Source organism: Physella acuta, unplaced genomic scaffold, assembly GCF_028476545.2.
Source record: "Physella acuta isolate Inbredline_101_S28 unplaced genomic scaffold, ASM2847654v3 ptg000650l, whole genome shotgun sequence".
Classification (NCBI taxonomy): domain Eukaryota; kingdom Metazoa; phylum Mollusca; class Gastropoda; family Physidae; genus Physella; species Physella acuta.
The window spans coordinates 333,538-349,111 of record NW_026732169.1 but is presented as its reverse complement, the minus strand read 5'-3'; the positions used below and the strand labels follow the sequence as shown (position 1 = coordinate 349,111).

General features: G+C 33.8%; 2 protein-coding genes across 2 annotated transcripts in view; one reads left to right on the top strand and one right to left on the bottom strand.

Moving 5' to 3' along the window:
* Positions 1–3,482: 3,482 nt before the first annotated feature.
* LOC131948593 (enoyl-[acyl-carrier-protein] reductase, mitochondrial-like) lies at positions 3,483–4,556 on the top strand. The gene has a single exon (XM_059310194.1). It carries the CDS (start codon positions 3,542–3,544, stop codon positions 4,553–4,555), a length of 1,014 nt encoding a protein of 337 aa, XP_059166177.1. The 5' UTR covers positions 3,483–3,541; the 3' UTR covers position 4,556.
* Positions 4,557–10,616: 6,060 nt separating this feature from the next.
* Positions 10,617–15,574, bottom strand: part of LOC131948581 (intermembrane lipid transfer protein VPS13A) — a 109,415-nt gene continuing 104,457 nt past the window's right edge. Inside the window, exons 87-89 of the mRNA XM_059310175.1 lie at positions 15,044–15,192; positions 13,180–13,306; positions 10,617–12,871 (exon numbers count right to left, since the gene is read on the bottom strand). Of these exons, the coding sequence (XP_059166158.1) occupies positions 12,752–12,871; positions 13,180–13,306; positions 15,044–15,192 (396 nt within the window). The 3' untranslated portion in view covers positions 10,617–12,751. The remainder of the gene's footprint in view (positions 12,872–13,179; positions 13,307–15,043; positions 15,193–15,574) is intronic.

The following is a 15,574-nucleotide window of genomic DNA, read 5'->3' as shown; positions in this document are numbered from 1 at the left end:
AAGAGCAACTCTTCTTTGCTATCATCTGAATAAATATAGACAAAGACTAGCAACTGCGAACACGAACACGCGTCTGTTGATTTATCAACTTGAAAAGCAAACAATGGTGAAAGCTTAATTTCAATAAAAATGTGTTATTTAACATCTACGGACATGTAAGAATTAACTTCACCAACTTCAACATTCAGCGTTTGATGAGATGTTTTCCTATTGTGTTTTTTTTTTTATTGGCATTTTCTGTCGCGACTTCATGTGATGCTTGCACTAATACTGTGTTTCCTTGGTGAAAACTTCCTGTTCGATCAAGTCTCTGACGTTTGCAACTAGCTTCATAACGACGAAAGAACTCCATATCTTTTTTGGTGCGTTTCGAATGACTCATATCAAATGACGTTTTAGTTTTGAAGATTTCATAAACTCGTGACTGAGAACAACTTTGTACAGTACGCTTTGCTTCTTCCAGTGATGTTAGTAAAGCCGAATTTCAAAAATTCTTCTAAATATTTGTTTTGTTTCAAATTACTAAGGTTTAGTATACCAGTTGGCGACCCCCCAGAAAGCCCTTCGCGACCCCCAGGGGGGTCGCGACCCCCAGGTTGGGAACCCGTGTTGTAGACAGTACATTCTGAAATTTCTGTACATTATAAAAAGCTAATCAGAATTATTTTGTTACATTTTATAGTTTTGAAAAAATACTTTTTAATGTTACTGTTTTTGATACATTAAAAAAAATGAATTTTAAAATGTAAATAAACATATTGTCTATGCAGTAGAATGTAAATCATGTTTACTAACAAATATAAATTGCTAATAAGTGTTCAGAAGGAAATCTAGTAAAAGTTTTTTTTTAAAGTAGCTTGACAAATGCATGTGGTTTTCAATTTACTCTGTAATTACTGCAAAACATTTTGATTAATTTTGTCTGAGATATTGTAAGAAGTATGAGCACCAAATGGGAAATGGACAAGTTTGTTTTGTTTCATGTGATGATTTTATAACGTTGAATTTTTTCATCTACTCCTATTGTATGATTAGATCTTTCTCTCCCTCATGTTAAAAAAGTAAATTTCACATTGTTTCAAATCCCACCACTTCTTAAGCACAAAGTTTGATACTAAGATGGTAATAACAATCAGGTGTTGATTTTTTGCTGTTGATATGTAGTATTACCTCTATGAGTAACACAATGTATGTTGAAAGATTTTACCTCTAGTACTGTCCTTGAAAAAAAGAACGAGAATACTGACCTCAATTACATGATAAATTATACAGCAGCTGAATGAGATACCTGACATAAAAGAGGGAAAGTAAAGGTGGCTTTATATAGGCCTACAGTGTTTTTGTATTTTATAACTGTTACATGTCAAAATGAAGAAGGGAGCTAGCTATGCCAGTCATGTGATGTAGCATTATTAAAGTAGTGTCCCCTGTTATTAAAGTAGTGTCCCCTGTTATTAAAATAGTGTCCCCTGTTACGTGAACAGAGATTATGACACCAACTAGGTAATGTGAGGTAAAATAAATCACATGGACTAATGATAATGTTCAATGCCTGTTGATGATTATCTAAAAACAAACCCATGGACCTCAGAATTACTATAGAAACACATTATATGTGCTCTAATGAAGCATTGTCCATTCCTTCTACTTCGTACTCCAACACAAGTATTAGGCTTATGTGTCAATAGGAGTATCATGGGCCGTTGACCCCGACTTCAGCCTGCCTTTCTTTTAGATTTTCTTCCATAGCTTTTATCCATCCAAGAACAGACTACAAGGCAGCAGTTGTTTGATCTTGGAGTTGTCTCTCCTAGATGGGTTGTGGTTCCCAGCTATCAAGTCTCATCTGCTCAGGGTTCGAACTCGGGACTTAGTCATGGTTTCTTTACTGACCAGACCGAACCCCTTGCCCATTCTTTTCACTTCTTTATTTTACTTTTCTTCCCTTTCCCCTCTATGGATAATCAAGATTCTGTTCACCATATTACTCATACCAGCCACATGTACCTGATGTATTGATTAAGTTCTACTCAGTGTAGTTAACACCACATGCATGTGTAGATTATTATCATTTAGATTAGTTAACACCACATACGTGTGTAGATTATTAGCATTTAGATTAGTGTTAGTTGATAGCCTCAAGTGACGTGTACATTGGTCATATCCTGCATAATAATTGTACGGTGATCTTGTTGTGTTTTATCTCACCTAAGCATGTTCATTAAATTAAGCTGAATAAAATATGTGCTCACCTGTTGTTATTTTGTGTTTTGCTAAGTGTAGTGTTTTAATTCAAGGGTCCTACATAAATAACGTCACAATCCAGTTGGGGGGAGGGGGGGGGTCGAAATTTCATGAGGGTGTCTAAGGAATGAAGGGTGAGGATCAGAAAGTGTGACTTTTTTTTTCATTTCAAAAAAGTGATGTTTGAAACTGAATTTTAATTGCAATTGTTTGTTATTAAAAGTAAAAGCAGTTTTGCGCATTTTTAATCTACTTAATGTTGATCAAGCTAGGAAAAGATTTTTTGAAAAAAAAACTATGTATTAGGGGGGGGGGGGGGTGGTGTAAAAATCGGCAAAGATGTATGACGTCATTTATCACATTTATCAATGACACACCCCCCCCCCCCCCCTCAATGTGTTCTTTTTCTTAATTAACAGGTTATTAAAACATCATTGCCCTCACAAAGCTATTGGTCTTAAATAATATAATTAAATACTTAAGAGTAATCTTCTGACCAGCTGTTTGTGTGCAGGGGTGTAGCTGGACTTCTTTAAGGCCACGGGTGGGACTGATTGTTTCTCCCCCATCCCGTACAGGCAGAACATACTGCACCCCACCTGTTGTTGCAACATAATGTTTAATCTTTTATTTTATGAGTATACAATTTACAAAAAAGGTAGTGAAAAGAAAATAAACTAAAACGATGATAAACCGCGGATTTAGGCCTGAAGTGATTTGTAATGCTTAAATTTAACTTTGTTTATTTTTGTGTCATTCCTTAAAATATGAGATGGGAAGAAGTCACAATTTAGACCCAAAATACTGAAACTTTAGGAGGCGAGCGAACCCAGCTCTGATGGAGTACCTGGCAGTTCACAGAAACAGGGACCGTGATAGTTAAAAAGCGCCCCGACCGTTCTAAATTTGGGGAAGGGGTTGCTATATACCAGCCTGAATAACTATGACTTATAAGTTATAGAATTATAAATTGGGGGGGGGGGGGGCGTGGCACAACATTGATAGTTCGCCCCAATGCGCCGGAATGGGTCGCTACGCCTATGCATTGTAACGCGATTACGGTACGGCTGGTTTTAATTAAGTGGACGATTTTCTTTAAAATCCAGACCTGCACTAATTATAAAACTAGACATCCGGATATGTAACTGGTCTATTCGTTCATTGGCTGGCTACATCCGTTTTCGGATACAAAAAGACGCTCAGCCGACCCGTCAAGTTAACGATGGCTTTCACTACGGTAAAACTCTTGTCGCGTTGTTTTTTACAGCACGGCCGGTCAAGTGTAGTGTTTCGAACGATGACGTCACACCAGCTGTATGTTGAGGAGTGCGGGGACCCAGGCACTGTGTTAAAACTGAGACGTTACGAGCTGCCAGAAACTCTGGGACCGACGGATGTCGCCGTACAGATGCTGATGGCCCCGGTCAACCCAGCGGATCTCAACATGATAGAAGGAACGTACTCCGTGCAGCCGCCCCTTCCTGCGGTGATGGGCAACGAGGGCGTTGGCAAAGTTGTTGAGGTTGGAGCAGACGTACAGGGTGTTCAAGCAGGTGATCTGGTCATTCCAGCAGACGCCGGGTTCGGGACTTGGCAGACTTTTAAAATTTCAAAAGACAAGGACGTCATCAAACTCCCGGGAGATGTTCCTCTAATATCGGCAGCCACTATATCAGCCAACCCGTGCACGGCGTATCGCATGATCAAAGATTTTGTCGATCTTAAACCTGGAGATGTAATTATTCAAAATGGCGCCAACAGTGGAGTTGGTGTAAGTGTCATTCAACTTGCTAAAGAGTGGAAATTTAAAACAATAAACACTGTGAGAAACAGGCCAGACTTTGATAAATTAACAGATTATTTGTTATCGCTTGGTGCTGATGCCGTTGTTACTGAAGAGTTTGTGCGTTCTCCACAGATGAAAGAATTGTTAAAAACTTTTCCCACCACTCCAAAGTTGGCTTTTAACTGTGTAGGTGGACAGTCAGCTACAGACCTCCTACGTCATCTGTGCCCAAAAGGTGTAATGGTGACGTATGGTGGGATGTCCAAACTTCCGGTCTCCGTCCCTTCCCGTGCATTTATCTTCAGCGACGTGGTGCTGTGTGGGTACTGGAACACAAACTGGAATCGCATTCATAAAACTGATATTGCCAGATATGAAATGTTATCAGATCTTTCTAGGCTCATTAAAGAGTCAAAATTTAAGCCTCCACTGTGTGAATTCTTCAAACTGGAGGATTACAAAGCTGCTATTGAAAAGGCTACTGAAGGTTTCAAAGGTGTTAAAGCCGTCTTTGATATGCAATAAAAAATAATTTAAATTTAATGTGTTAATTTTATAAATTTTATTTTCTATCATAAGAACAATTTTTTTTTCGTAGTTAGGTCTAAAGGACTTGCCTTTGTCTTTGTTTGTTTTGTTTAGCTTTATCTTTTTGTGGTTATCAGAAGTTTCGTGGAACACATTCATTAGTAAAAACTTATTTTTTTAAACATTATACTTATACCTGAGACTTATGGATTGTGGCGGAAGCCATTTTGTCGACGCTGCTCTATCAAGTGCTGTTTTTAGTACACAAGCTGATTGTAGTGTAAGTTCAGTAAACAGAGGAGAGAGATAACTATACATTATAAAGCAGGGGCGTAGCGAGGGAGGGGCGGGGGGTGCGGACCGCACCGGGTGACACCATTTAGGGGGGTGACACCAAGGCAAAAAATAGCAAAATATATAGAGAAAAACTTGAGGGGGGGGGTGCAAATCGAAAGTTTGATGGGGGGGGGGGGGGTGCAAATCGAAAACTTGAGGGGGGGGGGTGCAAATCGAAAGTTTGAAGGGGGGGGGGTGCAAATCGAAAACTTGAAAGTTTGTCCCCGGGAAGGGTCGCAACGCCTCTGGGGGGGGGGGGGGGGTGACACCATTAAGTGCCGCACCGGGTGACACCCGACCTCGCTACGCCACTGTTATAAAGCATTCTTTACTAATACTTAGACCGAAGTTTTTTGTTTGGTTTTACGTTGCTTTTCGTTGTCCAGTTGACATGATTTAAGTCAAAATTCTGCTTTAACAGAAGACCGAGCCAACATATCGACTACAATTCTGATTACTTTTATAAACGGATGTAGACGTCCTCACCCAGACTTGAATGTCCGGCAGTGTTTTAGAGGGAAACTTTGCTGTATTTAATTGTCTTAATTGATATTTCTTTGGGGGGGGGGCACTGGATAAAGGATATGTTTACTAAATAAATTCCATTTATTCGAAATAAAAATTAGGAAATGTATTATACACGTTTAATAAACGTTTGAACCGGTTTTCTTTCACGCATCCCCTAAAACAAAAAATAAATGAATAAAGGCCTATACTTGATATACACAATTTATAATTTCACCAGCGTCAACCCCTTCCCCATCCCTGATATACGCGCTCCCCCCTCCCCCCCCCCCCCAGTAACAATCGTTATAAGCTCTCCCCTCCCACATTCTCGAGACTGGCACAAGTCACTGACCTCACATAAACTAATTTGTACCAGGTTGGTGTACTTTCTAAAAAAGACAAAAGGATATAGCAATATAGACTATTCTTTTCTAATTTAAGAAAACGTAAAGAACCACCCACAGAAGTATCATAAAAATTTATATTAAAACAAGTTAATAAAAAGTCTAGTGAAAATTTAAGCGCAATTTCCTTATGTTATCCATAACAATTTTAAATCGAGATAAATCATATATTCAGCAAATAAATAATGCAACACAAGTAGTTTTAATAATTCAAAACAAAATAGAAAAAATATTTATTAACGAGATTTAAAAAAATATGCGGACGTGTAGAGGGTAATAGAAAATATCAACGGAAATAGTTTTATTTTAACGAGTAGGCCTACACGATGCTCAGTTTAAATAATTTTAATTTTTTTTTTGTGACCGAACGAAAGGATATTTTTGAAAACTTTCTTCGGCAATATTGTTCTAAATTATGGCAGGAATCGATTGGTAAATGTTTCAAGTCGCTAAGTGGTCTAGTTGCCGAGATATGGAGCAAAAACTGCATTTGTTCGAGGTTTTTTTAATTCCGGGAATTTTTATGGCCTATGTTCATCCTCGGAACTTGCTTAACATATTTGCTTTTGGAACTAGTCCTCGATATTGCTTCGTTGAGGAGGAGATACGACTTAAAGGCTGCGGACACACATCCATCCAGAAATGACGAGTTAATAATCGCAATCCCAGTATGGAAATTGCGCTAAAAATAGCATTTCAAATGCTATCATAAATTTAATCATTGTTAAAGTTTCAAAACGAATAATTTTCCCGAAGAAAGTGGTCATTTATAAATGACGTTACGCTTTTCTAGACGCTTTTTACCTCCTTTCATCCTCACACTTCGTAAAAAGCTACACCACTAGCCGACCATAATCAATTTTTTTAATAGTTAAAAAAATACTTTTCTTGTAAAAACAAACAGATCTATTACAGTATTAATTGTGAAAAAAGTCTAAGAAAGATAGTCATGTTTTTCTTAAACCATCGTAAATTTTATATTAATTATCCCCCTTTGAATTTTACTTACAGTCAAAGGGGGATAAACATGAAATTATTTCAGTTTGTAGTTCAGCCGAGGTTATCTCGCTTAATTGTTTTTTAAAAGTGATATTGCATTTAATAGTAATAAATTCAAACATTACTATCTATTATTATGCAATTAAAAAAATGTGTAATAATTAACTCTTAATAGTTTGTTCCTCATAAGCATAACGCTTGTGATTAATTAAATTTTAATTAAATTTTACCTGACAAAAAAAAAAAAAAAACAACAACAAACAACTGTTACGTTAGCGAGACATCCTCGGCTAAACTAAGTGGTGAAACATTTTCATGTTCGTTTCCCTTGGAGCATACATTTATTGCAATTTTTTGAAACATTGAAATTCAAGCGGACCATAGGCTCAAAAACACACGTTTCATACATATTATTTTAGTGATATTGGAATAATAGTAATAAATAAAAATATTTCTATTAATTATTTGCAGTTGACAAAAAAAAAAAAACAACAACAAAAAACAACTGAAATGTAAGCGAGGCAACCTCTGCTAAACTAAGTAATGTCACATTTTCATGTTTGTTTCCCTTTGACCATAATTTTTTGGCAATTTTTTGAAACATTGAAATTCAAAGCGGAACAACCAACAACAATCAGAGAAGAAACTAGTAATACGCGATTATGTACCATAATCTCAATATCAGAAGTATCATAAAGATTAATGTAAAGAACATCTCAAATACTATCATACATTAAATCAATGTTAAACATTCAAAAGGAATACTATCCCCGAAGAAAGGGGTAATTTAAAATGACGATACGCTTAGCTGGACGCTTTTTACCTCCTTTCATCCTCACACGTCGTAAAAAGCTACACTACTACCTCTAAATAACGTTAAACCTCAGCCTATCCCCCCCCCCCCCCTCCCTAAAATAATTGTATTTGATTTTTTTTTATTTTCTAAAGACTAAAATTACGTTTTCTTAATTAGGTACCTAAACGAAAAATATTAATTGTGAAAAAATTCTAAGAAAGATAGTCATGTTTTTATAAAACCATCATAAATTTTATATGTATTATCCCGCTTTGAATTTCAGTGATTAATTTTCTGTAGCAAATGTATCGTCAAAGGGGAATAACATAAAATTATTTAACTTTGTAGTTCATCGCTTAAATGTTTTTTAAAGGTATTTTGAAATTAATAGTACTAAATACAAATAGTACTATTTATTATAATGTTGTTAACAAAATGGGAAATAATTAACACGTAATTGTAGGCTCTTCAATACGCATAAGGCATGTAATAAATTAAATTTTACCCCACCCCAAAAAAATGTTACGTATGCGAGACAACCTCTGCTAAACTAAGTAATGACACATTTTCATGTTTCTTTCCCTTTGACCGTAATTTTTTTGCAATTTTTTGAAACATTGAAATTCAAGCGGAATAACCAATACAAAAATCTCAGTAGAAACTAGAAATACACGATTAAGTACCATAGGCTCAATATCAGAAGTATCATTGTGTAATGAACATTTCATATGCCGTTATAAATTAAATCAATGTTAAACTTTCAAAATGAATAATTTTCTGGAAGAAAGGGATCTTATAGATGACGTTACGCTTTTCTGGTTGCTTTTTTCCTCAAAGTGATTAATTTTCCGTAGCAAATGTATCGTCAAAACGGAATAAACAAATTAATTATTTCACTTTGTAGTTCATCCGAGGTTATCTCGCTTATTTTGTTTAAAAGTGATATTACATTTATATAGTAATAAATACAAACATTACTATCTATTATTATGCAGTTAAAATGTGAAATAATTAACTCGTAATTGTAAGCTCACTTCAATGGTAATAAATTAAATTAAATTAAATTTACCCCGCAAAAAAAAAAAAAATAAATTAAAAAAAAAAATTATACGTAAGCGAGACAACCTCGGCTAAACTATATGGTGACACATTTTCATGTTCGGTTCCCTTTGACCATACATTTTTTTGCAATTTTTTGAAACATTGAAATTCAAGCGGCATAACCAATACAATTCTAATCGAAGAAACTAGAAATACACAATTACGTACCATAGGCTCAAAAACACACGTTTCATACATATTATTTTAGTGATATTGGAATAATAATAATATGTTTGCTTTGCTTTTTTTTTTTAGTGCTTCCTTTTTTATGTACCATGGGATACTTTTGATTTAATATTTATGGCAAATTCACCCTAGCCTTGCTGTAAGTGGTTGGATAAGAAGTATTTTGACCGAGCTGAGTCAATATTGGTGATGCTGGTAAGGAGGTGATTAACTATTTTCTCAAAAATATTTTCTCCCATAATAAAAATATAATTAATTTTTGTCCAACCTTATTGTGTCAAGGGTTATGTGTGTGTATCTGGGAGGTGGGGAGTGTCCAGAAATGATTTAAAATGAGTGGTCTTCCTTTAAGGTGGTGTAGGGGAAATTTGGTTTTTTATTTCACCTTATACAGAAAAGTGGATGAGACTGCCATGCATTTTCAAGGAGAAAAATAGTTAAGCTAAATAATTCAACTTAGAAATTGTATGTAACTTAGCTAATATATTATATATATATATATATATATATATATATATATATATATATATATATATATATATATATATATATATATATATATATATAAATGAAACACCAACAGCCGCTTGTATTAGAGAAATATTTATTTATGATCACTTAATTGTAGAATTGACGAACACAATACCATGTAATTTATAGGTACATATACACAGACCAACAATGACAATATTTTCAGGTTTTATAAATAAAACAACTAATGGCTCTGTGCCATTAAATTTAAATATAACATCTACAGAATGGTAAATGTATAAATCATAATTGTGATATTGGAATGCATTGTAAAATGGGTGTGTCTAGAAAAATTTGTTCCCAAAATTGCATAACATTTTTGTTAAAATTCTAGGAACAAGTATTAAACTGCATGGTGAAGATGTTGGTATATGATACATTCCAAATGTTCTTTTATTTGTTCAAAAGCAAATCATACAGGGGAAACTATCAAGCTAACATAAAGGGAGATCACTATCCTAAAATTTGGAAAAGCAACTGAACTATCAGCATGTTTGAGTCCAATGGATAAACACACTGGTAAACATAAAATAAGTTACTGCCTTTCTAACAGACCTACTGATATCTAAATACATTTAACATATTTTTTTTTCAGTGAATCTATTCATCAAGTGCTCAAAATATTTGCTATATTGTTTATGTTGTTAATAATTTTGTTGCCTCCCTTATCTTGGCTTAACCAACTTGAGCAATGCCCAACTGACTATACAGGATGTGTTAAATAGCAATCTTTGGGGCTCATCCTGGCTTTGAGTGGGTTTGAGTAGGTTGAGTACTGATCCAGTGACCTCTGGGTCAATACACATGTATAAATATTGTGATCATTGAGAGGAAGCTTTGGGTTAGATTTCATGTGAAAGTTTAGGCCTACAATGTTTTCTGCAATGCTATAAGACATAAAAAATAAAAAACTGATGTGATGACAAGTGAATAAATAAAATCCTTCACAGAAAGACATGCAAACATGTAGGCCTATAATTACATACATTATTAATAAGTATTTACTAGTAAACAATATGATAATTTAACCATTAAATCATATGACACAAAAAAATGCAAATACAAAAACAATGAGAAAGTAATGGAGGATTCCTCTTGTCTCTATGAGGACAGCACATGTTTCAATAAGGTTATTTAAACAGTGGTCAGCAACTAAATTATATGAACAAAATTTGTTGAAATATGAACAGTCAAATTGTTTCAATAAGTAAACAAGAGAATTCTAACTGTGAATAGTTTGAATAGTAATTAGAAGCTAATTCATGTAAAATGTCCCATAGAGCTTACAATACAATTAGGCTACAGTGAACTTTAAATCAACAAAATAGAACACAATGGATGTACTAAACTGTACTATTATAAACCAATGTAGAAAAAAAAGTCTGTCATGATTTGCCATTTATTAAAAAAAACAGGAACATAGTCATACAAGTTTAGACAGGGCATAGTCATACAAGTTTAGACAGGGCATAGTCATACAAGTTTAGACAGGGCATAGTCATACAAGTTTAGACAGGGCACATACATTGTCACAAGCACTGTTCACTAACAACATCAAAATTAAGGTAATATTTTTTCATTAACTGCCTTAATTAGGATTTAATTATACCACAGTTACCATAATATTAGCTTCCTTCAGACAAGATAAACAGAAAATAAATTGGTGTTAATGAAAATGTTTAATTGAGATGTGTAAGCTGTAGGGTTATGTCCCCTTTTAATTGATCACAGTGAATGTATAAATTAAGCAATTTAGTTACACTTGTAAGAAAATATGTACGTCAGCTAAAAATAACACATTTTTACACACAGTTTAACAGTCACAGTTCACTGAACAACAGGGAGATATTTTCAATTGATAATTGTTGAAAAACCAAGGTTGTATTGGTTGTATATTATGGTAGTAAATAAACTTTATTTAGTTGTCAGTCTATGTGATTAAACACTCCAGTACATGACTTGAAACTGTGCACCATTGAAGAGTTATTACTGCACTCTTTTCATTAAAATAAAATTTAAATAAATGCATTTTAAATCCGAAATTAGAAAAAAAAAGTTGATTTTTATACTTCATAATTATTCCAATTATTTATTAACCCCACATAATAAATTTAAATTTCAACCTGTCAACAGTTTTACAAGCACCCAACAAAATATATTACATAAATTCTACTCATGTTTACATGGACTAAGCCAAACTTTTATGACCATGATAAAAATAAATGTACATCCTTTAATTATATAAGTAGATTTTTTGAACCAAAAAAAATATTTGTTTAGCTTTTACAATTATTTGCTTCTACAGGTTTTGTTAATTTAAAATTATAACCTCAAAAATAAACAGAAAAATAAAGCATGGTGTTGCAAACAATAACATAATTGCTTGCATTAGGATTAATTTACCTTAAAACTCAGTATTTAATCCCTCTTTACACTTAACAGAATAAAGATATTATTGTTTTTTTTAAATAAAATATGCATGAGCATAACAAATAATGGAATTCCTCCACCAATTAAACCACACATATTGCACATCTTCTGTAGGCTCAAGTAAAACTATACCCTCATGATATTAAACATTTATCTTATAGCTTTTTGTAAACCTAAAGACCCTTGAAATATAAGACTAAAATAGAAAATATGAAATAAAATTATTTAGGCCTATAAACTAGACTAGAAAAAATGCCTAGTGAGTTATCCTTCTAAAAAGAAAGTTTAACATAAAATATTACTTCAAATCTAATACTATTGATATGTAAGCCTAAAACAATAGAAATAACTAAAATAATTAAATACATAGTAATAAAGACAAATAAAATATGTGTATATGTTACATTCATATTAACTGGCTAGTATTGCCTTATTTAATATCTAAATGCATTTTTTTTTACAGATTTAACAAAATAAAAAAAAAAATAACATACTAATTAACAACAAATTAATCACAGTTTTTTTTATGCGGGAATCTGATTGTGTTTTACAAATTGATTAACAAAAAACAGTACTCCCACAAAACATAGGTAAATATTCCATCATATAAAGCAACTTTATATACATTAAAACAGTTTACCACAGCAATTACATAATGTCATCTAAGTTTATTATTTTTTCCCAAAATAAAATCAGTTCAACTTAAACAATAAATAAGTATTAAAAAATGTGTTAAAATTAAAAAAAATAAAAATGCAATTTACTGCAGTACAAAAACTTGACTGTGTTATAGTTGATCTTAACATTTGACCTAACATTCTGGCAAACTCTATCTTGATTTTTATGATTTAACCCTTTAATTCCCCAAGTCTGTCTTGTGTGTCCTGGATATGTCTGCTGTCTCTACTGGGTATTGTGTTTGATGACTTTACATATTTGACCCTGCACCCACTCCAAGATGTCGGATTCTTTACTGCTGATCTCCTTCTCCCCACTTGAAAACAGGTTCACCCCAGAGTCATCCTAAACAAAATGGTTGCAACATTTTTTCAATGGGTAAATTCAAAATCAGCCAAAAAAATATAATTTTTAACATTTTAAAATCAACATACACATAATGAAATACATTAATGCAAAATATTCATTAAAACACAATTCTCTCACTTCTTTGAACAAATGACTAAATCACAACAACATCCTCTTAAATTTTTCAACAAACGGCCAAATTTAAAAAATCATACTCTCACCTTTTCTAAATAAATGGCCAAATCAGAATACCATACTCTCACCTTTTCTAAATAAATGGCCAAATCACAACACCATACACTCACCTCTTTAATTTTGAAAACCATTTTCTCTCCATTGATGGCGGGAACTCCCAGAATTCTGTCCAGAGAAACTTTCCAGTCCACATCCCACCCTCCCCAGAACCTGCACTTCTCCAGGAGCAACAGGTGTCTATAGGGTGGGTTGGAGGTGTGGAGGGGGAGGGGGGGGGGGGTTGAAGGGAGGAAGAAAAAGTTTATAAAATTATTAATTTTTCATCATGGACAGCTTGTTAATTTAACAAGAGTGAACTACATAATTTATGAATACTTTATACATGAACTAAATACTAAATAATATATGACACATTTGTACATTAGCCAGATATAACTCATATATCACAAATTATGGTCTATGTACTGCTTATAGCCTCTGTCTGTTAAGGGCATGGGCGGGTGATGAGTACCAACTTCCTTATTTCCGAGTCTAAAGATGTAATACTTGGCTAAATTGAATTATGCTATCGTAGAAACAGCAGTATATTTTGCATGGTCTCATGTCTAAGGCCAATTATGATAAGACAATGTCTTTGTTTATTGTGAATGGCCTTGTTCTGGATTCTTTTGCAGCTATATACTTACGGTTTACAAAATTTTATTACTGCCATACCATGCTTGAAGCAAACCCTTTACACTTTTTTCATCAATAGTAGCCACTACATCACAGTGTTCGAGGAAATGTATTGATAACATCAAGAAGCAAATCACAGTCGACAATAATTCTGCATGGCTGTGGTTTACAGTTAGCACTACCAGTACTAGATGTAACAGTGCTTTCTTCTGTCTGTAAAAACTGTGTCTTACATTGTCGCAGTTTCTTAGTAAATGTGCATATTACATCTGCACCAGTGCTTGTCTGAATAGTGCTAGATTGAGTAGAGGTAGCTGCAATCAGTTGCATTCGGACATACCCAAGCTTTAGTAAATTAGTTAGATGTATCTATTTTTAGCGAGTGTTTTGTTCTACCCATTATCGAAAGAGAAACAAATGAAATCGTCTCACTGCTTATGATAATTCACACAAACTAATCTAAACTGTTAATAGTATATTTAATTGAAATAATTATATGTTAAAATAATGTAAGTATTTCACAGAAGCTTAGAGAAACAAAACTAGATCAAACTTAGCAACGCGCTGAAACTAAGGGAATGTTTACTTCCGAAGCGAAACGACCAATCGCTAACTAGCTTCCGCCGTTGAAGGCCAATGAAAAAATTGAGGTCAAAAATTTGCATACCGAAAAACCCGACTGAGTAAATAAACAACTTTATGACGTAGAAAAATAATCACATTAAAATAGGTATTTTGATTGGTCATTTAATTTTAGATTAAATAAAGAAAGGAAGTCCCGGCATTTCCATTGATATGAAACACATTAAGTTTCCACGAAGCCTAATAGTACTTTTCTAGGTCGAAAAATGGCTATTTTTACCAAAAAATTAAACAAAAGACCCTGTACACAGTACTTTGAACGCGGTTTTTCATAAATAAATAATGTTTTCGGGGTCATAACAATGTCATTTTTAGATGCAACGATGGTTATTCTGTATAGATCAAGTAAAAGTGGGAAATCGATGATTTAGTGGAATTATGACGAAAAGTACACCCGCCCATGCCCTTAATAATTCTATTTAAAAAAAGAAAAACCTAAATAATTTTAGATAAAGCTCCATCTCATTATTTAAAATATTACCCTCTAAAATCTATCATTTAAATAAAATCATTGTCACATGGGTCACATGGGAAGCAGTTAAAAAATCTACAAGCTGCTTTGTCTACATTACCTGTCTGTTATGAGTATGTTTGATTACCTCACAACGTTAGAAGCCCATGTTACCTGTCTATTATGAGTATAGAAGCCCCCATTACCTGTCTGTTATGAGGATGATGTTTGACTTCTCCTCTTTGCCCAGTGGCACATGAGCCCAGTAAATGTCCGTCTTGGTCAGTTCCCCTTTCAGGATTCCCTGGAAAAGTCTCTGGCCGGCAGCTCGATGTGGTGAGTATGGTTGTAGACCCTTAAATGTAAGTAGTGTAATATGGTTGTAGACCCTTAAATGTAAGTAGTGTAATATGGTTGTAGACCCTTAAATGTAAGTAGTGTAATATGGTTGTAGACCCTTAAATGTAAGTAGTGTAATATGGTTGTAGACCCTTAAATGTAAGTAGTGTAATATGGTTGTAGACCCTTAAATGTAAGTAGTGTAATATGGTTGTAGACCCTTAAATGTAAGTAGTGTAATATGGTTGTAGACCCTTAAATGTAAGTAGTGTAATATGGTTGTAGACCCTTAAATGTAAGTAGTGTAATATGGTTGTAGACCCTTAAATGTAAGTAGTGTAATTTGGTTGTAGACCCTTAAATGTAAGTAGTGTAATATGGTTGTAGACCCTTAAATG